Genomic DNA, 25,529 nt, shown 5'->3' with positions numbered 1-25,529 from the left:
CTAATCAACGTTCCACTGTGTTTCTATTTCCAATACCAAAAACAGAGCAAGAACTTATCGCATAAACTTCCCCATTTTTTCTTTTTACCAAAAACCAAAAAGATACGTTTGCATGTTGTCATATTAGCACTTTTATCAGAACCTTCACACCCCAGACTGTCAGCTTGTAAGCAGATGTATTCGTGAAACAAAATCACCATGTTAACACCAGCGGTGCGGATTGGCTAACAACCCCGCCACCAACCCACCAATGGCGCTCATGCAGCACATTGATTGTTTTTTCCAACCACTGTTTCATGTCAAGATTGGAAATAAATAAATCAACCGTGGACTTGGCAGAGTTGGCAGATACAAAGAACAACTATGCAAAGTATCCAAAAGGACCCTAAACTCAACATCTAAATCCCTGCTGTCCCGGAAGACCCCTCGCAGATCAAACCACTTCTGATTCCCGCAAACTGTGACACAGCATTTGTGAAGCGGGTCTTCTGGGAAGTGAGACTTTTTAGTTGGCCTCATTGTGCGAGTGTCATGTTTTTGTCTCTTTCATGTGGGCTCTGTATTTATGCTCTTCAAAAAACAGCTCTGAGGCTAGGAAGTCTATTTTTTTTTTCAATAATAGAATTAGAAGAGGGACGGTTCTAATCATGTGTCCCCCTCCGATGAATCACAAAGACAGTGGAAATATTTAGCCATGATGGCAGACAGACGTGATAGTCATGATGTACACAGCCTTGAATACACATACTGTATTCAATGTGAGTGACAAGACAATAGTAAAAAGAAACTACATGAATTACTACATTCATTGAGTTTCTTCCTATACACTATATATGTAGAAATAGGTCTTCATTTATGGTGTAAACAGACTTGCATCAATGTGTACGTGGAGGATTCTGCTTAAGTGTGTCCAGATGCTCGGAGCGATATGGTCTTTATCTCCCATGCAGCCTGGGAAGAAGTGAGGGGGGGGGATCTGATTTCCTCAGAGAATAAACTAGAGAGTGAGAACGCAGCCACTGCATGGTGCCTACTTTTCTACCGGGTACTATTTCTACTACTTAGTATGTGCCTCTTGCTGTGGAATTATCCTCTGCAGTCTCTACTTCAGTGGGACAAATAATACACTTTTTAAAGTGTGAAAATTGCATTGTAATTTACATGCCGCGCCACTAGATGGCAACACTATTAGTCGTCATTTGCAAAATGTTTCCGCATTTTCAGGGAAATACAGTTTTAATTATTTGGCTGTAGTTTAGATCCCTTTCTGTCACAAACGCATAATAATTTGCATGCCAGGCCAGTAGATGGCAACACATGCACATTTTGTCCGTTTTTTGGAGTGTTTCAACGTTCATCAAAACAAACAAAATTTGGATTGTCATGTGAAAAACTGGTGGCACGGCGGTCTAGTGGTTAGCGCACAGACCTCACAGCTAGGAGGACCAGGGTTCAATTCCCACCCTCGGCCATCTCTGTGTGGAGTTTGCATGTTCTCCCTGTGCATGCTCCGGTTTCCTCCCACATTCCAAAAACTTGCTAGGTTAATTGGCCACTTAATTGTCCATAGGTATGAATGTGAGTGTGAATGGTTGTTTGTCTATATGTGCCCTGTGATTGGATGGCGACCAGTCCAGGGTGTGCCCCGCCTCTTGCCCAAAGACAGCTGGGATAGGCTCCAGCACCACCGCGACCCTCGTGAGGAAAAAGCGGTAGAAAATGAATGAATGAATGTAAAAAACTGGCCAAAAGTGTAAGGTTTTTAATTGGTTTTAATTACAAACTTGTGCAAAAGGCTTGAAAAGTGGTGTAATTTGCATGCCAGGCCAGTAGGTGGCAATGCATGTGGACACTCAGTTTTCTATTTTCAGCATTCAAACAAAAATATTGCTTTCATGTTTTGGTTCTAAATGCAATTGTCATGTAAACTAACAGCTAAAATCACATTAATTTTCTGTGACAACTTTGAGTAAACAGCCTGAAAAGTACTGTAATTTGCATGCCAGGCCAGTAGATGGCGATACATTTGTATGTGCTCCGTTATGTTGAAATGTTTCGGCATTTAATCAAATAATTTTGCCATTAAAACCAAACACAGTCACACTGTTTCTAGTCTGTTTTCAATTACAAACCTACGTATATAAACAACCTGCAAAGGACAGTAATTTATACGCCGGACCAGTAGTTGGCGACACCCACTGTTGTTAGTTTATACACAGCACACAAGTACTCACGTGAGTTTGACTCTTGTTTTTTAATGTTTTGCTTGGTTCAAATCTCCACTTGGGCATCAGTGTGGAGTAGGGTTGGGCAAAATGGACCTGAGCATATATCATGATATTTTTAGGATGTATCACGATATGATGATATATGCTAATGGTAAGCAGCCAAAGTTGTCTAATAGTAAAGTCCGACAAATCTTTGTTGTGACAGTATGTACCCTATTTTAACCACTACTTCTCTTGTGTTGCAGTGATCACGATCCGCGCAACTAAACACTAAGAAACACACAACAATGGACAGGCATTAGCACAAAGTGATAAGACTGCAGATAAAATTACGCTGAGCGATTTGTGAGGTAGGATTTTTTTCTAGATGCAAATGCATTACGCTTTTGAATGCATATTGTTTTGAGAAACCAAACTGTTAACCTAACTGTCCCCAGCAACTGGCCGGAACTACTTTCCTCATAAACCTTGCTGCAGTGTGAGCACTAGTGATGTGCGATACCACTGATTTTATTTCCGAGCCAAGACTGGGAAAAATAAAAAATAAAAAAAAATATCGGCGATATAGATCTAATTCTATGTGCAAATTCACCTAGTTTAGTACATTTTAAAATGCAGTTTATAGTATTTAAAATCATAGTACAAAGTATACAAGACATCATAGTCATTTATTGATGTATTTTAAACTCTTAAAGGGATAGTTCACATTTTTGGACATGAAATTGTTGTATGATACCCCCATAAGCATTCATTCATTCATTTTCTACCACTTATCCTCACGAGGGTCGCGGGAGGTGCTGGAGCCTATCCCAGCTGTCTTCGGGTGAGAGGCGGGGTACACCCTGGACTGGTCACCAGCCAATCACAGGGCACATATAGACAAACAACCATTCACACAATTTGGCCAATTAACCTTGCAGAAAACCCACGCATGCACGGGTAGAACATGCAAACTCCACACAGAGATGGCTGAGGGTGGAACTGAACCCTGGTCTTCTAGCTGTGAGGTCTGCGTGCTAACCACTAGACCACCAGCCTAAATTTTTACCCAGTCTTGACTTGAAAATTAAATCAATGGTATCGCACATCACGACTGCTCACACTCCAGCAAGGTTAACGCTTTGCGTTCATATTAACAGGTCGCCTACCTTCATTCATTCATTCATTTTCTACCGCTTTTTCCTCACGAGGGTCGCGGGGGTGCTGGAGCCTATCCCAGCTGTCTTGTGGGGTACACCCTGGACTGGTTGCCAGCCAATCACAGGGCACATATAGACAAACAACCATTCACACTCACATTCATACCTATGGACAATTTGGAGTCACCAATTAACCTAGCATGTTTTGGGAATGTGGGAGGAAACCGGAGTACCCGGAGAAAACCCACACATGCACGGGGAGAACATGCAAACTCCACACAGAGATGGCCGAGGGTGGAATTGAACCCTGGTCTCCTAGCTGTGAGGTCTGCGTGCTAACCACTAGACCACCAGCCTAAATTTTTACCCAGTCTTGACTTGAAAATTAAATCAATGGTATCGCACATCACGACTGCTCACACTCCAGCAAGGTTTACGCTTTGCGTTCATATTAACATGTCGCCTACCGAAAAAAAATCAAATTTAAACAAAAAATCTGAATTATACATCATATGCTACAGTGTGAACGTAGCCTTCGACATCCATTTTTTTAATCCCGGCGACAGTTTTCATGCGAGAAGACAGCTCAAACCGCACTGTTTTTAATTGGTTTTCCGTGAAAAATCTGTGTAAACGGCGCCTAAGTAAAGAAAGACAGAAATGCGGTTGAGAAGAAAAGAAGTGGCAGGAGTGAAGAAATGTGGTCTGTCTTTCACTCCGTACCTCCGACTTTCATTCCAAAGTTTGCCTTTGAAGGATTAGCAAGGTATATACTGTATGTGCACACACATGCACACAACGCTCAGAGCCATCCAAGCAGGTACGGGCCTGCATTAATATTAACCGAGAAAGTGAGCGATAAACAATCAAATGAGCGTGTGTGTGTGATCTCGGTGTTTTGTACATATAACGTACATCATCTTTCCTGGGTGGTCTCCTTCTTGCACAGATAAGGCGAGTTGAGTCTCCCTGGGGTGAAGTAAAAGCAACAGAGGGCAGAGGAGAGGGGAGACGAAGGGGGTGGGTTTAAAAAAAAAAAAAAAACAGAAAAAAAAAAAGGGAGGAGGCAAAGAAAATGCCAGGGGCCTCTTTAAACTTGGTGTTTTGTTAGGAGCAGTGCGGCGGCGGGGGCCTTCTATTTGCAGCGTGTTGTCAGAAGTTTCTCCCAAAGTCTGGATTAAAGAGATCCTCTAATGACACTGAGGCTGGACGACTTCAGACAGCAGCACAAAAACCCGCCTCCAGTCACACACACACACTCACACACTCGAAGCATGCAGACAGACAAAAAAAAAAAAAAAAACTGCACACGCACATTTTAGTCGATGTGTGCACTGTGTCTACTGATCTCATAGTAAATAATAAAGGAGGTGCTAACCTCAAGGAGAGCTGGATGGCCAGAGAGACAAGTACACACTCTCTTTTAACTGCACTTTTATCAAAAGGACTGTTGGAAAGGTAGAGAAGTGGGGAGGAGGAGGAGGAGGAGGAGGAGGAGGAGGAGAGGTCTCCCTCTTGAGGAGTTGAAGTGGAGAAACTTCTGCTTTAGGCTGCATTCGCATTTGCGCTTCGGTACTTGGTACCCAAATGAAAAAAAAAAAAAAAGAACCACTTTGGCGCTGTTCGCTTAGTGTTCACACTGGGATTTTTGTCATGGGACTAAAGCCTGCACAGTACAGAATGTATGCATTACGTAGGCACTTGATCGGGTAGCTTCAGTGCTTAGGGCCAGCAAAGCCTTCTTTTCTGGCATAGCCATACCGGAAGCATTGATCTACATTTCAAATTTTAATTCTAGTATTTGTTCCATGGATCTATTATTTTTGTTGACTTCACTTCACTTTTTTTTTGCTCCAATCAGGTTTCAGCTTCTAAGTGTTGCCATATCATTGTAATCTGCACAGGGCCTTCAGAATTAGGAGTGCTGGCCCCGACACATACATATTTTTTTTTTTCAGAATTTTCCTTCAAGCACTTTTCTGTGCTCTGATTGGCTGATCGGAGCAAAACTGTTCAGTTTCGCCCACATTTGCTGACTGATGGAAAATCTTATTTCGAGGTTTTAGGCTTTTTAAAAAATGTTATTAGATTATTCATTCATTCATTCATTTTCTGCCGCTTATCCTCATAAGGGTCGCAGGGGTGCTGGAGCCTATCCCAGCTGTCTTCGGGCAAGAGGCGGGGTACACACTGGACTGGTCGCCAGCAAATCACAGGGCACATATAGACAAACAACCATTCACACTCACATTCATACCTATGGACAATTTGGAGTCGCCAATTAACCTAGCATGTTTTTGGAATGTGGGAGGAAACCGGAGTACCCGGAAAAAAGCCACGCATACACGAGGAGAACATGCAAACTCCACACAGAGATGGCCGAGGGTGGAATTGAACCCTGGTCTCCTAGCTTTGAGGTCTGCGCGCTAACCACTCGACCGCCATAAGTAAAAATAATTAATTAATTCATTGATTTTCTACCGCTTATCCTCATGAGGGTCACAGGGGGTGCTGGAGCCTATCCCAGCTGTCTTCAGGTGAGAGGCGGGGTACACACTGGACTGGTTGCCAGCCAATCACAGGGCACATATAGACAAACAACCATTCACACTCACATTCATACCTATGGACAATTTGGAGTCGCCAATTAACCTAGCATGTTTTTGGAATGTGGGAGGAAACCGGAGTACCCGGAGAAAACAAACGCATGCATGGGGAGAACATGCAAACTCCACACAAGTGAGAGTGAACTCTGGTCTCCTAGCTGTGAGGTCTGTGCGCTAACCACTCGACCACTGTGCAGTCGTTATTAGATGAATGATATTGTCGTGCAGAGGTTTGAAGTCGTCTGTTACATTTGGCTGAGTTTCTCTTCCGCTTATCCGGGTCCGGGTCATGGGGGCAGCAGTCTCAGTAGGGAAGCCCGGACTTCCCGGTCCCCGGCCACCAAGCTGTGAGACATAATCCCTCCAGCATGTCCTAGGTCTTCCCCGGGGCCTTCTGCCGGGTGGGCATGCCCGGAACACCTCACCAAGGAGGCAAGATGCCCGAGCCCCAATTAGGTCATATCCTGGGGTGAATATGTAGGTTATTTTTATAATCTGCTATGACAATGCTAAATGCTGTTATTTTAGCGCCGGTCACATTTGAACTTAAGTGAACTAAACCGCACCGGAGTTCACTTGCAACCGAACCGAAATCCATCTCTCTATGTGACCAATGGAACCATACTCGCTGAGAAAATGCACCGCAGTTGTTTCAGTTTCATTTCCCCCCCAAACATGACAACTATAGTGTCTGACTATGAAATAAAAAGACAAGCAAGCTGTCAATAGTTTCTCAGCTGATTTTAAAACTGCAATAAAAAACACCCCAAAAGATTTATCCTTGTCTATTGCTTCTTGATGAAAACAGTACAACAATTGTAATGAAGACATGCTATGCCCACGAGGGGAACACACTGTTCTCTCCATCTTTCTTACTGCTGTGAGCAACAGTAGAAAGAGAATAGGAAACAACTCTAAAATATGCACCATATGCCTGGGTGGGTATTTGTGTGTGTACTAGTACGTTCTTGTCTTAGGTTTATCAAGTAGTGTGTAACTTCATGGATGCTAAGTAGGAAAACTTGGGGGGGAAAAAACACTGCAAGCTAAAAAGGTAATTATTTAGACACTGGATTTTTGTCACAAAACAACAAAACAGGTGTTAGACAAACACAAAAAAATGAAAAAAATTGAAAGACTAGTCACTGGCTGCGAGTAAAGTTACATTGACAAGACATTACCTTACATTACATTACATTAACCTGCACCACACAAGGTCTCATCGATGAATTTGACATGACATGGCAAATAAAGTTCTCCTCCTATTGTGTGTGGAAGTGGTACATCTTTGGCTTCTTACTTTGTTCCTCCCACTCAGTTTCAAACTCTTTCTTGTGTAAACTGTTACATTTGTTCACTTCCTGCTTTCCCAATATAGTTTAATAAAAAAAATTATTAAATTTCTAATTTTTTTTTTATTTTTGTCACATACCGAAGTACGAGGTGATATGACCATACAATGACATAATCACTACCACACTATATTGACAGTTACTATGGTACCGATTATGTCATTGTATGGTCAAATCACCTCGTACTTTGGTACGTGACAAAAAAAAAAATAGGAAAGCAGGAAGTGAACAAATGTAACCGTTACTGATTGTAAAAGTACCAGATGGAGGGGTAGGATTTAATAAGCTTTGCTTCTTCCGACTCCTTTTGGACATGTGGAACTGTGAACTGATTATGTGATGCATTCAATTGTAATCTGATGCATGTTCAAATCAAATAACACCATTACCATTACCATAAGCTCAGAATAAATAAATAGGAGGCTAACTAGCTAGCTCAGTAACTTGCTATGCTTTAAGTGGCAGCTGTCGCCTGTATGTGAGAGTTGTGCAATTTTGTGTAAACAAAGCCAACAGTACTGCATCATCTGAGTTATGTCTTATTATCACTAATCATGTCTATTGTATTAGGTAATACAAGCACAAAGATGACTATAGGGGTGTTATTTCATGTCTACAGGGCTCTAATAATGTTAAAACCATTTTAGGTTTTCTATGCTCTACACACCTCAAGGGTGTGTTGACAAGGGTGAGTTGGTCTAACTTCAAAAATATTGAATTTATTAGTACTGAATCCTGCACTTTGGCGGTTGAGTGGTTAGCGCGCAGACCTCACAGCTAGGAGACCGGAGTTCAATCCCACCCATGACCATCTCTGTGTGGAGTTTGCATGTTCTCTCCGTGCATGCGTGGGTTTTTTCTGGGGACTCCGTTTTCCTCCCACATTCCAAAAACATGCTAGGTTAATTGGCGACTCCAAATTGTCCATAGGTATGAATGTGAGTGTGAATGGTTGTTTGTCTATATGTGCCCTGTGATTGGCTGGCGACCAGTCCAGGGTGTACCCTGCCTTTTGCCCAAAGACTGGGATAGGCTCCAGCACCCTTGTGAGGATAAGCAGTAGAAAATGAATGAACGGTAACAAAGGCATTGCTTCGAAATCCAAACAACTTTGGTGAATGTATTGACTAAATCTGGCTCCTAAATTCTGCGTTTGTATTCATTTGCGCAAGCTAACTCTTCTACTTCTGAACATTTGTCAAAACATGCACCCCGACTGTGTTGCCTGGGCTATTATTTTTCTTATTAAACCACAAAGTTTGACCCTTAAAACTCACATTGACAAAACTTTTTAGTTATTCGAATACCCACAAAATTTGGTACACACCTCAAGGGTGTGTTGACAAGCTGTGTAAGATTGGTTGATTTTCCTTCCAAGCTAAACATCTTTCCGGGGGAACAAGCAAGACTTATGAACTAATTGACTTAAGTTATTAACCATTTGTGTAAAGATTACAAAACTTTTGGAATATCTTCTTCAAAATTATTTTGACCACAACATATAGGGGGCGCCACATAAGTGATGTATAGTCATAACAAAAAAGTGACTTGACAGCATCATGGCTGTGGTTTAATGACTAATTTCCCTTTGTTGTCTGTGATGTCCCTGAGAGTTGTTCCACTTCCCACGTTCCTTCTTAGCATCCTGGAATGTTATCTCTCCAACTTCCACCCCCTCTGATATGTGGATCAAACACAGTCGGGAAGCCCTCTCAGTCAAGGCCGGAAAAGCCATCAATCCGCCAACAGTGGGGCCAACATGCAAGCACAACATGTTTAAGGTAGAAGAGTGCTAACAGATAAATACATGGAATCAAAGGGCGGTGAGAGAGAGATGGTTCTTCATGGACAAAAAGGACAAACAGACAGTATATACCATCAGAAAGGACTACATAGTGTCCTCATTTTTCACAGGAGTGGCGCCCCCTGTGGGTTGTGCTCAAGATGCTTTGGAAGCATCCTCATTATCCTAAAATTAGCAACACACCTCCAACCCTGTTTGCTTAATTGCTTGACCTTTTCCGAGAAGGTCACTGTGTTGCAGGGTCAGGGTAAATATCAGGGGTCTCAAACTCAATTTACCTGGGGGCCATTGGAGCTAGGGTCTGGGCAAGGCTGGGCCGCATCAGGTTTTCCAAAAAAAACCCAAAAAAAACGCATTTATTAAAAACAGAAAAATATATAAACTTTTTCAGTGCTTTGGTTCCGATTTTCTACAAGAAAAGCTCTGATAAAACATTCCACTGTTCTTAAATATCTTACTTTTTATAGGGTAGACAAATTATTTTTTTCAGATTAAAATTAAAGCATTATTAGAGCCCTGTAGACATGACAAAACACGACTATAGTCACATTTATACTTTTTTTATTTACAACATATTGCGCAACTGCAGGGTCTTGAGACACATGCTAACTCGCAAACTAGAGAGCTAGCGACCTAAACGGTAGCCTTCAAGTTATTTCCTTTCAACTTAAATAGCCAAAAACTTACCACTTCCACACGGATAGGGAGGATAACTATTAACAGTTATTTAACCTTTAACATGAACATTAATCAAACCTAACATTTTTTTCTGGGTACATGATACCATACAGCATCCATATCAAACTTTGCGGGCCGCACTAACATTAAACTTTCATATCAAGGCGGGGGGCCTCAAACTAGTGTCCTGCGGGCCACCTTTGGCCTGCGGGCTGCGTGTTTGAGACCCCTGGTCAATATGGTTTTCAAAAATGGTAAATGGTCTTTAGTCCTAATGTGCCAACTTGTGGCCATTTGTAAACTGCAGGGGAGCACAAAAAGATGATGTATCTCTTACACATAGGCTCACATAAGAGGAATACGTTTGAGTCAATGTTTGGCCACACACACACACACACACACACACACACAGAGGGTATCTAGTGCACCTGTTCTTGATCCACTGCTCCCATTTCTCTTCCCACAGGCAAAGTCATGCTTTCAACTCCCTGAGAAACTGATGCATACATAACCACACAACCACACACACACAAGCTGTAGTGTATGCATACAGAAAGCCATTAGCCATGCATGAAAACAAAGCAACATACCCGAAAAAAAAAAAAACACCCCAACACTGATGTCCACCTCCTACAGGTACAAACAGACACCCTGTGGTCAGTGTTGCATTATGTAAGCTGTCACTTCACTCACAGAAGGACATGGCAAGAAGACTATTCTTTAGACCAGGACCGGGATCAATAATGTGTGTGTGCAAACACAACGCGTCTGTGCTAAGGGCTATTGGTGTAGAGACAAGGGCACTAACTCAAAGCTATGTTTGCTCTTAAGAGCTAGAGGGAGAGTGGTCCATGTGCAAGACTTGAGACTTCAATGTGTGTGTGTGTATGTGTGTGTGTGTGTGTGTGGCAAGCAAAAGAGACAGGAAGCACTGCTGCTGCTGCTGCTGGGAAGAGAGAACAGCGGCGTTGATCAAAGCCCGAGCGGGTGACACCATGGGCGGAGTGCCATTGTTTATTCACCAGCCACCTCTCCCTTTTGGCAAGATGAGGAGAGAGCATGTGCGCTTGTGTGTGTATGTGTGTGTGTGTGTGTGTGTGTGTGTGTGAGAGTGACAGAAAGGAGATACAGTCTTGGAAAGACAGTGTGTGATAAAAGACCTCCGTGTGTGTGTGTGCTCACCTTTCGCTTGGCAGGGCTAATGTGGGTTGGAGTTCTGTCACATTTGGCAGATGCGCAGTACACAGTAAGTGTGTCACAAACTCTAGCCCATGCAGACATAAACACACAAGCCCCACTAGTAACGCCGCTATCACATTTCAACATTTTAGCTACAGTACATGCACATGTGGCCATGAGGCAACATTTTTTTCATTAAAGTCCGGAAAAAACTTGTCATGCACAAGTTTCCCATGGTCACACAGAACCGGGGAAGTTTAATACCGCCGACGACTTTGCATTTGAAGAGGCATCACAAAAAAACACCAGAATTTTCGCGATACCATTCATTCATTTCTACCGCTTTTTCCTCAAGAGGGTCACGGGGGGTGCTGGAGCCTATCCCAGCTGTCTTCAGGCGAGAGGCGGGGTACACCCTGGACTGGTCGCCAGCCAATCACAGGGCACATATAGACAAACAACCATTCACACTCACATTCATACCTATGGACAAGTTAGAGTCGCCAATTAACCTAGCATGTTTTTGGAATGTGGGAGGAAACCGGAGTACCCGGAGAAAACCCACGCATGCACGGGGAGAACATGCAAACTCCACACAGAGATGGCCGAGGGTGGAATTGAACCCTGGTCTCTTAGCTGTGAGGTCTGCTAACCACGAGACCCCCATGCCACCCTTCACGATATCATGACTTTCTCAATCACAAACCCCTGTTTGAAACATTCGCAACGCATGAGAAACTGTCGTTGGTAAGTTATGTCGTTATGTCAGCTTTTCTGACCTATAAACGTAGTTAGAATGTTGTATTCTTGTGTTAAACGATGCCAAAGCTTCAGAAATTAGTGTTGGGCATTTGGAAGTGAGCCCTGAAAAAAGTTTGGGATGGCTCAAAACGCCCCGGGTGGAATAAATTAAAACAGATTGTTTTCGCTGGAACCACAAAATCCAAAGAAATATAGCTGAATAGGTGCAAATGCTGGAAGATCTAAAGCACTTTGTGTGCTGGTTATTGTGTGTAGCTGCTCTACAGGAGTCAACGACTCAATACAAAGGGCCAAAAAATTAGCATAAATGTCTTATTGTGCACTTCCAGCCTCGCTAAATTATACCGAGAACCTACTACAAAGTGGACAGAACTACACCCCAGATGCATAAAGTAAATGGGTCGGTTTTTCTCATACTTACTGCAGACTATTACTCTCTGTTTGACTAATATCACTCGATAAAGCATTTTTCCTAGTGGGCAAAATTGTCGTTTATTATCAGCTCTCATACCGTTTATGAAAACCGGAAGTCTTTCTATGTCCTCGGCATTGTGACCAACCACAGCAAAGTGGGCGTGCCTGGAGGCAGGCCCCGGGTGGAATAAATTAAAACAGATTGTTTTCGCAGGAAACCACAAAATCCAAAGAAATATAAATGAATAAGTGCAGATGCTGGAAGAACTAAAACACTGTGTGTTGGTTATTGTGTGTAGCTGCTCTATAGGAGTCAACAACTCAAAATAAAGGGCCGAAAAATGAGCATGAATTAAAATAGATTGTTTTCGTTGGAACCACAAAATCCAAAGAAATATAGCTGAATAGGTGCAGATGCTGGAAGATCTAAAACACTTTGTGTGTTGGTTATTGTGTGTAGCTGCTCTACAGGAGTCAACAACTCAATACAAAGGGCCGAAAAATGAGCATAAATGTCTTATTGTGCACTTCCAGCCTCGCTAAATTATGCCGAGAACCTACTACAAAGTGGAAAAACTAATATCACTCGATAAAGCATTTTCTAACATTACACACTATACAAAACAAGTAATACTAATCATAAGCTAAGCTAAGCATATCACATCATGTATTATCCGGCTACTGAAACTCATGATCCAAAGCATACCACAGCTACATTACTTAGACTAAACCTAACTGAGGAGGTGTTCTGCTTCTGTTAAACAAGGATACAATTCTGAGAAGTGTGTCATATTTTGGTTACGCACACACATACAAATCCACCACCTACAGTAATGACCCTTATAATGATCACACTTGGTCTAAAAACGGCCTTTTATGGGATCCAAAGGTCTGTGTTGTTCACACATTTAAGAAGTACAGTAGAGCTGCACAGGCAGCTAAATTTGGGTGAAGAAGAAGAGAAGGCCTGGCGAGGAGAGAGAGGAAAAAAAAAAAAAAAAAAAAGCCACATTGGAATCCGGTGCCGCATACATGCAGAACAACTGTTTTGGGATTATACCAATACTTTGATGTTATTTTCTTCCCATGCCATTGTCTGAAGCCCCTCGCTCTAATCCCAACGCTTTAGAAAGGGAGCAGCATGGAAAAATGTCAGCCAGCGACACACTCACTCAGATGGTTACTTTTATGATGCAGGCGCGGTCTAGTCAATTCAATTATTTTGCTTTTTCAGGAAGATACACTGAAAGAAATGACTTTTGGGTGGATTATATTTTATTTAATAAAATAGCTATTTCTATATCGTAAAAATCCGGATTCAGTGTTTAATAACTTCATTCATTCATTTTCCTCACGAGGGTGGTGTTATGAATAATTTCCAGTGTATGTATAAAACACAACTTACAAACCCTGGTGCTTATATAGCGCTGTTCATAATGGCAAAACTACTACTAATAGTTTAAATACTGTGCCACTCAGTATACTCAGTATCTTTCAAAGAACACTAAAGCACCAAAAGAATGTGTTCCTCAGACACAATGCATTATGGGAACACTTTAGTTTAGCGTTCTTTTAGTTTTATTTTTAAAAGTAAACTAACTAGTTTATTTTTATTTTGAAAAGTAAACTAAAGTGTTCTTTTAGTTTAGTTTATTTTTCAAAATAAACTAACTATGTAGTTTATTTTTATTTTGAAAAATAAACTAGTTTAGTATTAGTTTAGTTTATTTTTCAAAATAAAATATGTAGTTTATTTTATTTTGAAAAATAAACTAAACTAAAAGAACACTAAACTAAAAATAAAAATAAACTTTATTTTTCAAAATAAACTAAAGTGTCTTTTTAGTTTATTTTTAAACTAAACTAAAAGAACACTAAACTAAAAATAAAAATAAACTAGTTAGTTTATTTTGAAAAATAAACTAAACTAAAAGAACACTAAACTCAAGTATTCCCATAATGCATTGTGCCTGAGGAATTCTTTGGTGGGTGCTGCAATGATGTCAGCCCCCCTCCGGGCTCTGGCTCATCTGGCTCCCTCTGCTGGACAGAGCCAGCATTGCATCTAGCGTAAATTCACAAGTCAAAGCTGCTAGCAACTCTGTAATGGTAACAACCAGTACAACCAGTCAATCAATCCAAATGTATTTCATTTATGTATTTATTTATTGTATATTATAACATAATGTATAAAAAATGTATCCACTTTGCATGCAGAATTGATGTAGAGTACAAATTGCTACACAATCTTGACTATGAATGTTATGAAAAGGTAGATCGTTATTGAAATGTCTATCATGTGTTTTTTAGATTTAGAAAACAAAATCTCAAGTGCAATACTGGTCGACATTTTTTTTTTAGGTCACACAAAAAAAAAAGTCAGCTCCAGCTGAAAACAACATCCTGAGGCTTTTTTTATTTATTTATTTTACTGATGATAACCTAAAAACATTTATGAATGAGTCAGCATCACGATGAAACATGATACTACTCATCCATAAATAAACTGCTGATGATTCAAGATACACTTTTCTATCAAGCCTGTTGACTTGTGGACACTTTTTGACCTAAATCTTGACCTAAGTCTCACAAACCTGTCCATCTTTTTTTATTTTTTTTACAACCTAAATGAGGCAGCTGCAATCACAGACAGACAAGGTTTGTGTTTGGGAACATGTCCCCATCCCAGACACAACAAGTCTTTATTTAGGGACAGCCACGCCCAATCAAGTGCCACTGTGTCCCTGGCGGCTTCCTTTGGGTACAAGGCATGCAGGAGTGTAAAAAAACAAAACAAAAAAAACCTACACCAAATAGACTTGGGGTCACCAACCTTTTTGAGGCCAAGGGCTACTTTGTGAGCATGGATAGTATGAAGGACTACATGACCTGCTTTGCGGGGAACTTCCAAAATGACAAAACTGCACGGATCACTTTTTAGTAATCACAACAAAAGGAATAGTAGTAGTAACACTATGTGAAGCGACTGCTCACATATCAATGTTAATTATTTTCCACAATAATGGTAACAAAGGGCGGCACGGTGGGCGAGTGGTTAGCGCTCAGACCTCACAGCTAGGAGACCAGGGTTCAATTCCAACCTCGGCCATCTCTGTGTGGAGTTTGCATGTTCTCCTCGTGCATGCGTGGGTTTTCTCCAGGTACTCCGGTTTCCTCCCACATTCCAAAAACATGCTCGGTTAATTGGCGACTCCAAATTGTCCATAGGTATGAATGTGAGTGTGAATGGTTGTTTGTCTATATGTGCCCTGTGATTGGCTGGCGACCAGCCCAGAGTGTACCCCAGCTGGGATAGGCTCCAGCACCCCCGGCGACCCTCGTGAGGAAAAGCGGTAGAAAATGAATGAATGAATGGTAACAATAAACATTTATTTATGTGCTCACATATTTGAAAGTCAGAGGAAACACCTTTTTGTGATTTTTTTCACCTGCCGAGTGAAAAAAGTCCTTTGTTTGTCCAAAGCTGCCTTTAACAAACGCGGCCTTTTCCGTCCTTAATGCGCTGCCGGGTGGGTAAGTTTGAGGTAAGAGGTAACTTGAGGTAAGAGTTTGTTATAAAATATTTTTATGTTATAAGACCATTGATGTTATAAGACCATTAAAAAAATACATTAATGTAAGCAATTCTGATTCAAAATTTCATTCATTCATTCATTTTCTACCGATTTTTCCTCACGAGGGTAGCGGGGGTGCTGGAGCCTATCCCAGCTGTCTTTGGGCGAGAGGCGGGGTACACCCTGGACTGGTGGCCAGCCAATCACAGGGCACATATAGACAAACAACCATTCACACTCACATTCATACCTATGGACAATTTGGAGTCGCCAATTAACCTAGCATGTTTTTGGAATGTGGGAGGAAACCGGAGTACCCGGAGAAAACCCACAACACGTACGCATGCACGGGAGAACATGCAAACTCCACACAGAGATGGCTGAGGGTGGAATTGAACCCTCTCCTAGCTGTGAGGTCTGCGCGCTAACCACTAGACCACCGTGCCGCCCCTGATTCAAAATTTAAAGCACAAAATAACAATGATAATTTGTGACCAGTGCTATTTTTAGAAAATGCCTCGCGGGCGCTTTAAGTGGTCCACGTGGGCGCATTGGGCGCCCGCGGGCACAGTGTTGGTGACCCCTGGTATACACATTGAAGTTGCAGGTCTATTAAGTCGCTGTTTGTCGAGTTCAGAAACTAAACGTTGAAAGTGAGCTGCGTGAATGATGCACAGACTTTATGTAGTGGAATGCAGCAGACAGATTTATAAGGCTCAGGCTGACAAAAAGCAAACAAAGCCGCTAAAAGGACACGATGGAGCTTGCAAGTCGCCATAAAAAATGACAGGCTAAATGTGTGCTTTAACAAAAGAAACGTCTCCTCCATAAAAGTCCAACCCAGACACCCCTATTCTTTCTGCCAGACAATGTAAAACAGGCAGGAAGTTGCATTGCTTTGGAAATAAATATGTAAAGATTTTAAGAGCTGTTTTTTGGCCACACCAGTGATGTCTAGAACTGACCTTGGTGTCCTGGTCGGCCTGCTGGGTTATCTCTCTCCTCTCTTGCGCCCATCGATGGTTGGCCTCCTCCAGTTGTCTTCTCATGGCCTGCTGAAGACAAACAGCTTCCTCCTTGGAGCTGCACACAGACTGCTGGAGTTCCAGTATGACCTGCACAACAACAAAAAAAAAAACATTTGGGATTATAAATCATTATAGCTCTCTTTTTTCACATATTGTCGTGTGTGTGTCAAATACTTTGATTATAGAGTCCAATATTATAAATGGCAGTCACCTCAAGAACCTCCTTCCTTGGAAACGACTGCTGTCCAGTCAAAAGCATGTACTGTATGTCCGATTTGTTTTATATTGGTTTCATTTAATGCTGATTATATAGTAAAGCAAAGCTAATTAAAATGACATCAAAAGTAAATGTTCCAAATTTGAAATCCAAAACATAAATAAAAGTATTTTTGTTAGGTTACAGCAAAAAAAAAAAAATTGGATGTACATCAAAGTTCAGGCTGTGCTGTACTGCTTATAATATTCATTCATTTTCTAGGGTCGCAGGCATGCTGGAGCCTACCCCAGTTGTCATCAGGCGAGAGGCGGGGTACACCATGGACTGGTCGCCAGCCAATCACAGGGCACATATAGACAAACAACCATTCACACTCAATTTGGAGTCGCCAATTAACTTAGCGTGTTTTTGGAATGTGGGAGAGATGGCCGAGGGTGGGATTGAACTCGGGTCTCCTAGCTGTGAGGTCTGCACGTTAACCACTAGACCGCCGCCCCCATAAGCAGTGCCAGCCTAAATTTATACCCAGTCTTGGCTTGGAAATTAAATCAATGGTATCGCACATCACGAGTGCGCACACTCCAGCAAGGTTTATGCTTTGCGTTCATATTAACAAGTCGCTCACCTAAAAAAAAATCTAATTTAAACAAAAAATCCGAATTATACATCATATGCTACAGTGTGAACGTAATCTAGCATGTTTTTGGAATGTGGGAGGAAACCGGAATACCCGGAGAAAACCCACACACGAGGAGAATTTAATTTAATGCAAATGTGTCCTACTATTTACCGTTTCACGTGTCAAGATGTCTTCGGTAGAAAAGTCCATACAAAAAAAAACAAAACAATGCTAAGACATCAACGCGGTACTAAATAAATATGTCATGTATGTATAGCCTACATATAACTGAACTCATTTCCCAAAGACATGAAAGCACCACATGTTCAATTGCAGCATCACTTGTCAGTTCTCTTAAGCAGCCAATAGAAACAAAGAAAGGGGCGGGGATAACAATAAAACGAGGATGGTTCCACATACAAGGGCCCATATTGAAAATGTCAAACTTTCTCTTTTTCATCATCTCAGTCTAACTGTATCTGACAGAAAGTACATTCCACATATGTGAAGGATTTGGATAAACAGTCACCTACGCTGCATTCCCACAGTATAGAGACAGAGAAGCTGTGCAGAAAAAAAAGAAGAAGAAGAAAAAAATGGACTCGGAGGAGGAAAAAAAAAAACTTCCCCTTTTGAAGCACGGAGCGACTTTGTGTTGGTGAACTTGTGGTGCACGCCGAGATGAAAAGAGACTGCCTGGGCTTTAAAATCTCCCAGTCAAAATTAACATTCTATTTAAGCCACTGACTGTCAGGGAGGGGAGGATGAGAGAGGAAACAGACAGAGGTGGACTGGAATGGAGGGGGTGCTCCTCGCTTTGGGCTAGACAGATAATTGTTTACTGTGTGCAAACTCTGGAGGACCAACCCTGCTGGAATTTGCACAGTGTGTGTGGGAGAAAAAGGAGAGATTAGTCTTTTTTTTTTGTCAGAAGGATCGCCACATGAGTCCTACAAATGGCACATTATTATGGTAATACATCATTTTAGGATGTAATAATTACTTTGCGATGTGGATTCCTTTCAGCTGTGGGGCACTTAAGCGTCTTCTCTCTCACTCATGTGTACTATATACTACTATATTACAGCCAATAACTAGGTGGCTAACTGGTATGCATTGTTTATAGCAGGGGTCTCAAACTCAATTTACTTGGGGGCCACTGGAGCTAGGGTCTGGGCGAGACTGGGCCGCATCAGGTTTTCCAAAAAAAACAAAAAAAACGCATTTATTAAAAATAGAAAAATGAATAAACTTTGCTTTGGTTTTGATTTTCTACAATAAAAGCTCTGATAAAACATTCCACTGTTCTCAAATATCTTAATTTTTATTTTTCTGCACAAAATAAGATGAAAAATAAATAAACAAATCAAGAACAAAGAAAATCAATCAATCAGTAATAAATAAATATAATAATAATAAAACGGCAAATAATAAAAACTTAAGAAACCACATATAGTTGGTGGGTAGACAAATTATTTTTTTCAGATTAAAATGAACAAAGCATTATTAGAGCCCTGTAGACATGACAAAACACGACTATAGTCACATTTATACTCTTTTTATTTACAACATATTGCGCAACTGCAGGGTCTTGAGACACATGCTAACTCGCAAACTAGAGAGCTAGCGACCTAAACGGTAGCCTTCAAGTTATTTCCTTTAAACTTAAATAGCCAAAAACTTACCACTTCCACACGGATAGGGAGGATAACTATTAACAGTTATTTAACCTTTAACATGAACATTAATCAAACGTAATAATTTTTTCTGGGTACATGATACCATACAGCATCCATATCAAACTTGTGCGGGCCGCACTAACATTAAACTTTCATATCAAGGCGGGGGCCTCAAACTAGTGTCCTGCGGGGCATATTTGGCCTGCGGGCTGCATGTTTGAGACCCCAACTACTTGTGCCTGATGGTGGCGTCTTTTTTTCACGGCTTTTTCCTGATTACAGAGTCGCCACAGAAAATCTTCTTGATCGTTACGAATTTTAAAGTAGCTTTCCCTTACACCTGAAAACACTTCCTGTGAGCCGTTGTTACCACGTAAAGACTGACGCAGGGCTTGGGGGAGGGCAGAGAGCATATCTGGCCTACAGCACACGCCCATATAAGGAAGCCTGCCCATGTGTCACAACTCTCCGGTTTTACAACTCCCCCTGAAACCGAGCGTTTGGAGCCATCCCAAACTTCTTTCAGGGCACAAACCTCATTATATCAATATGATTCTTTACCACGGGAATACAATATTCCAATTACAAAGTCGAGTCACCTTTCAATATTTGTGTAGCACACAGAAAGTACAAACCAAGGTGCAGAAGTAGGAGTACAAGGTGCACTAAAAGTGTCAAATACATTCCATAAAAGTGTAAATCTATTAAAAGCAACATGTGGAATAACAAAACCTATTTATTTTATTCATGCCTCTGAGGTCATATGTGGACATCATTCGTAGGATCTTAACCACCGCTGCAGCAGAAATAGGCATATTTGCATAGCAAGTAACTTCAACCTCCATCTTTCCAGAGGGTAATATATATATATATTTGCACCAGATATATACTGCATATATAGAATCTGGTGCCTCTGTGTTCAATTCCGTCCGCCTACTCCCTTGATGGATGGTCAGGGATAAAAGTAATGATCTCCAGCTTGTACATAACTATGACCCACTGGATCCTCATCATTAAGCAAGCAGAGCCGATGGGTTCACAGGTCGCCCAGGAGGACCACTCACTGCTAGATGCTTAACACACTGCATAGGAGAGACACTAATTAGGGCCAGTTTGTGCGGGAGGGAGACAGAAAGAGACAAAAGCAAAGTGGTATACCGTGCAAGACGGGGGGGGGGACGTGTCGGTGTGTGTAAATGTGCCCCTTAATGGAGTGCGTCTACAGCTCCCTCAGGATAATGTATGGCGTAGTATGTTTTTAATTGGTCTATTAAGCATGCAGCTGAGCGCAGGAGCGATGCCCCCTGTCAGTCACACAGGGGTTAACAACTGGGGTTAGCCTTTGTGGTTCAAAGGGCTCGTGTTTACATTTGACTGAGCCGGCCCCGCCCCCCGAGGGGGTATACACAAATAGAGGAGCCACGGTTCCTGCGTTTACCTTTTAAAACAAAGCCTCACGAATCTTGAAACAAATGCATTAATCAGACGTATATGTATTTGTTTGGACAAAAACAACACATTTTTATGATACTGTATCTTCTCAAGGGACCATTGTATAGGAGGTAAACTTGGATTCACTTTAGAGTAGTCAGTGTGCACCTTGTGTAATAGTAGTATACATTTACTGTACACTGATTATTGTCTAAATAGTTGCTGAGTAGTAAGTGACTGGCAAGACCAAGCGTCATGCTTTGGGTTTGCATGAGTGCTGCCGGCACTGTGGTTCATTGAGAGGGACATGAATCCCAACATGTGGCATTAGCCACGTATACATGGACCCAAATATTCCAATTCCATTCAGGTTATTTGCTCAAACTGAAAGAATCTAACCTTTGTATACACCTCATTCCGAAAGAAAAGTGCCAATCCGAATGAATATATTATCGGATTCACAGGGGTGGAATATTCCTTTCCCCAATCCGATTGAGGTATCTCGTACCCGCTCAAACGGAAAGTTGTCAGACTGCGCTCTTCTTCGTGGTGTTTTTCTTCTTCTGTTGTTTATTGGCAGTTGGCAAGCAGCTTTCGTGTGCATTAGCGCCATCTGTGGAACAGAATCTAAACCCTTCTATACGCCATTCACAAGTCCAATTTTATTAAAAAAGAAAATACATATCTATATAAAACATGTGCTGAGCTTAATTATAAAATATTAGCAAGATTGAACTTTATCTTTTCCTGTTCCCGGGTGCGTTCTTTCAGCGAATGAGTGAATGACGTAACACGCAGCTCAAGACGTTCTTCGATTTAAAAAAATGGAGGTGAGCAATCGGCACTGGACTGCTGCGGAAAGTTTGTTTTTGATTCAAACTAAATTTCAAGACTGGACGAAGGAAAAACTGGCAATACGGAGTTATTCCAACATGTGAAAGAAAAACTGGAGGAAGTCGCTATCACGTGATGTTGGTGTTTTACTGCGCATGCCCCATTGACTATTCTGGTTGATTATAGCGGCGCATGTAGACACGCGATTGGAATATTCCTTTCCATCTATACCATTGCTTTCGGAAAGGTCATTTGGAAAGATTCCATTCGGAAAGAGAAAAACTCCTCATGTAAACGTGGCTATTGTGAGAAAAAACATCCACGATCCACTGAATACAGGAAACCGAGTGGCATGTGTTTGATTTCATAAGATAGCAAGTCCAAACATGTCTCCATGACAAAAAGGAAGCAGAAGGTGATGGTCAAGTATGTCTACAAGAAGGTGGAGGAGCACAAACATTGAGCAGCTCCACCATTGATACCATCATGGAAAAATGGTGCTTACATGCCTATGTTGCCAGCTATTTAGACAATAGCGGCTGTGTGTTCAGTCAATTACTGTGTATAGCAGGGGTCTCAAAAACGCAGCCCGTGGGCTAAATGTGGCCCGCAGGACACTAGTTTGAGGCCCCCGCCTTGATATGAAAGTTTAATGTTAGTGCGGCCCGCGCAAGTTTGATATGGATGCTGTATGGTATCATGTACCCAGAAAAAATTATTACGTTTGATTAATGTTCATGTTAAAGGTTAAATAACTGTTAATAGTTATCCTCCCTATCCGTGTGGAAGTGGTAAGTTTTTGGCTATTTCAGTTTAAAAGAAATAACTTGAAGGCTACCGTTTAGGTCGCTAGCTCTCTAGTTTGCGAGTTAGCATGTGTCTCAAGACCCTGCAGTTGCGCAATATGTTGTAAATAAAACGAGTATAAATGTGACTATAGTCGTGTTTTGTCATGTCTACAGGGCTCTAATAATGCTTTGTTAATTTTAATCTGAAAAAATAATTTGTCTACCCACCAAGTATATGTGGTTTCTTAAGTTTTTATTATTTGCCGTTTTATTATTATTATTATTATATTTATTTATTACTGATTGATTGATTTTCTTTATTCTTGATTTGTTTATTTATTTGTCATCTTATTTTGTGTAGAAAAATAAAAATTAAGATATTTGAGAACAGTGGAATGTTTTTATCAGAGCTTTTATTATAGAAAATCAGAACCAAAGCAACCAAAGTTTTTAATAAATGCGTTTTTTGGAAAACCTGATGTGGCCCAGCCTTGCCCAGACTCTAGCTCCAGTGGCCCCCAGGTAAATTGAGTTTGAAACCCCTGGTGTATAGTAAAGCTATACACCATACTATACTACTATACTATTCTATTTTTTTATAGTTAGTTTTCTTTAAAATATGGGGAGTGTGGTCCTCAATTATACTGTATTGGTGTCATTTAAATAAAAAACGTGCCATGATAATATGGTGATTACCTGTGCAGACTTGGTCAGCTTCTGACTGTATTCCTTCTCCATGTGCTTCAACTTGCTGTTGGCCTGCAAAGTAAAAGAGAACGAAAGATGAGTCCTCAGAAATGTAATCAACACATAGATAGGGTGGACACACACTTGCTGTGACCTAGTGTGTCCTCCCAGGGCCAGTAGGGAGTACATTGCAATGCTCAACAACAAGGTTAGGTTGGTGGTGCTGCAATCCGATGCAGATATCAATGGTGAAGTACTGTCATTTTGTGTGGATGATCAGCAACTTGGGTGTATTGGCACATCCGCATGTGATTCAGAATTCCAAACAAACTGTCCTGTCATCAACTGTCCCTGACATCCTTGAACATTTACTTCCAACTGTCCAACTTCAGCCAGACAAGTCTCTTAGAAACACAGCTCCATTGAACACACCCCTTGTTGCTGTAATCAACACCTAAGCAACGTTTAGACTCCTGCGTCTGACAAACACTGCCTGTCCCCTGCTCTGAGCGGATACACCTGTCACCACGGCAACACAGAGCCATCACCAAGGATACTGGCCCTGCCTGTCTTGTCTTCCTGTGCCAGGACTCTTGTGAGTGGCATCTCGTTCGTCCCTCGGGGGGCCCCCATTGCAGCTGATGAGAGAGGAGCAGGACAAAGAAAGAAGAAGGGACTCAGTGGGGGGGGGGCACTTGAAAGCTTCTTTACAGCTGACACATTTGTTGTCTTTATTTATCATGACTGCTGCAGCTATTATTAGATTCATTCTTTTTTTTATTACCTTCTAATAACTTCAGTCTACAGCCCTTCTTGGAGGAGATAACCAAGAACGTCATCAAGTGTTCTGCTATCAGACACACATGGAAAGTGTTTTTCAGAAGAGGATATTATCAGGCATGAAGCACACTGTTGAGTTTTTTTTTTTTAATCTTTTAGGATTGTGCTACAGTACACCACATGGAACTGTATCTTAGACATTTGAATTAAATGTTGCATATAGTTCCTTCATTTTCAAGGCTCAAAGTTGATATAAATAAGCATCCTTTTTAATCGCTGGATGGAAAACCTTTGTAGTCAATGATATCTGGAGCACATGGACCTTACCAAATGAAAGGGTCCTCAGAGTTTGCTAGACCTTCACATGCTGCCTCTTTTTTAGTTGAGGGCTCCTGATGCCCTAAATGATTTTGTGGAGCACCTTTTTGGACTTTGTTTACTATCACACAATTAAAATTATATAATTTTTGATAAATTGTCAATTACTGCTTGCTCTTCTGACTGTTCCGTATGTCCAAGTAACGTTGGAAAGGCGTTCAGCAAGTTTGTCGGTTAGTCCAACTGAATACTGACCCATGTTCACAAAACAATCCAGTGTGAAATGCCGTTGACAGATTAAAAATCTGGGAAATCAGGAAGTCCAACCATGTGTGCCTGATCATTAGGAATTGTAATTGTAATTGTAATTGTAAACAAACGTGGCTTTCCATTAAGAGCCATTGGTAGCAAGTAAACAGAGGAAACACAGCTTACAGCGATGCCCATATAAGGAATTCCCCTCCTCTGTGACATCACAAAGGGAGTAGTTTTACCACGCCTTCTGAAATTGTGCATTTTGAGCCATCCTAAAATTGTTTCAAGCCTCACTTTCAAATACGTAAACCTCATTATCTGAAACTTTGGCATTGTTTAACTTGAGAATACAATGTTTAAACTACATTTATAGGTCAGAAAAGTGGAAAAAGCATAATAATAGGTCACTTTTAAGAGCTTTATAGTCAAAATAGGTGTGTCCCGTTACATGCATTGTGAGCTCCCACATGCTGGCTGTTTTTCTCCTTTAGAACGTGCAGGAACGATAAAGATATGCGGTCATGTTGCACATAAGGACTGTGGATGATGGGTAAAATAAAAAATACTTTTTAAAGGAAACAAAATGGAACATTCTTCATTAGCCAAGTGAGCGGTCCAATATTGCTTTTAGATGATGAGAGAATACTTCCACCAGGAAAACCAGATTCAACTTTGCCAAAAAGTCTGGAATCAATTATTTTGGACAGAAGAAACGTAGATCAATTTGTAATACAAAGTGGGATAATAAATCTTTTGGATGATCACAGACTATTTCAACCAGGAACACCAGAATACACGTTGCCAGAAAACACCTAAAGCAGATTCTTTGGAGAGAAGAAATCAAAAGCAAAATCAACTCAAGCCTTGAAGGCAAGGAAATTCAATTCAACAGCCAAGGGAGTGGCCTGACAGAGCAGGCTTTTTACTTATTGAAGATGGCAGTGAAGGCAGCATGACGCAAAAACAAGCAGCAAATGAAGGCCTCGCAAAGCATTCAATATTGTAAGAACGGTGTCCAAATGATTCTAGATCTATATATACGAGAAACCGTGTTATAGATGTGGATTCCAGCGAAACTTCCAAATGCAACATGACAAGAGATGAAAAGGTGGGAAAACTGATAAATTGAAAGCCTCGCCATTTGTACTGTACATGT

At 41.2% G+C, this 25,529-nt stretch overlaps 1 protein-coding gene across 11 annotated transcripts in view; it reads right to left on the bottom strand.

Moving 5' to 3' along the window:
* Positions 1 to 25,529, bottom strand: part of cep112 (centrosomal protein 112) — a 132,416-nt gene that overhangs the window by 21,401 nt on the left and 85,486 nt on the right. For 10 of the 11 annotated variants that reach the window (XR_013629920.1, XM_078796978.1, XM_078796980.1 and 7 more), the window contains 2 exons: positions 23,030 to 23,092; positions 16,703 to 16,852 (listed from right to left, as the gene is read on the bottom strand). Coding sequence is in view for 10 of the 11 variants with exons in the window: in XM_078796978.1 (XP_078653104.1) it covers positions 16,703 to 16,852; positions 23,030 to 23,092 (213 nt within the window). In the remaining variant the exon portion in view is untranslated. Of the gene's footprint in view, positions 1 to 16,702; positions 16,853 to 23,029; positions 23,093 to 23,371; positions 23,659 to 25,529 lie in introns of those variants that run through there. The other variant, XM_078796984.1, reaches the window with a different exon arrangement.

This window comes from Doryrhamphus excisus, linkage group LG16 (assembly GCF_037039965.1).
Source record: "Doryrhamphus excisus strain RoL-2023G ecotype Guam linkage group LG16, RoL_Dexc_Guam_v1.1, whole genome shotgun sequence".
Classification (NCBI taxonomy): Eukaryota; Metazoa; Chordata; class Actinopteri; order Syngnathiformes; family Syngnathidae; genus Doryrhamphus; species Doryrhamphus excisus.
The sequence above is the reverse complement of the archived record's forward strand: the minus strand, read 5'-3'. Positions and strand labels throughout refer to the sequence as shown.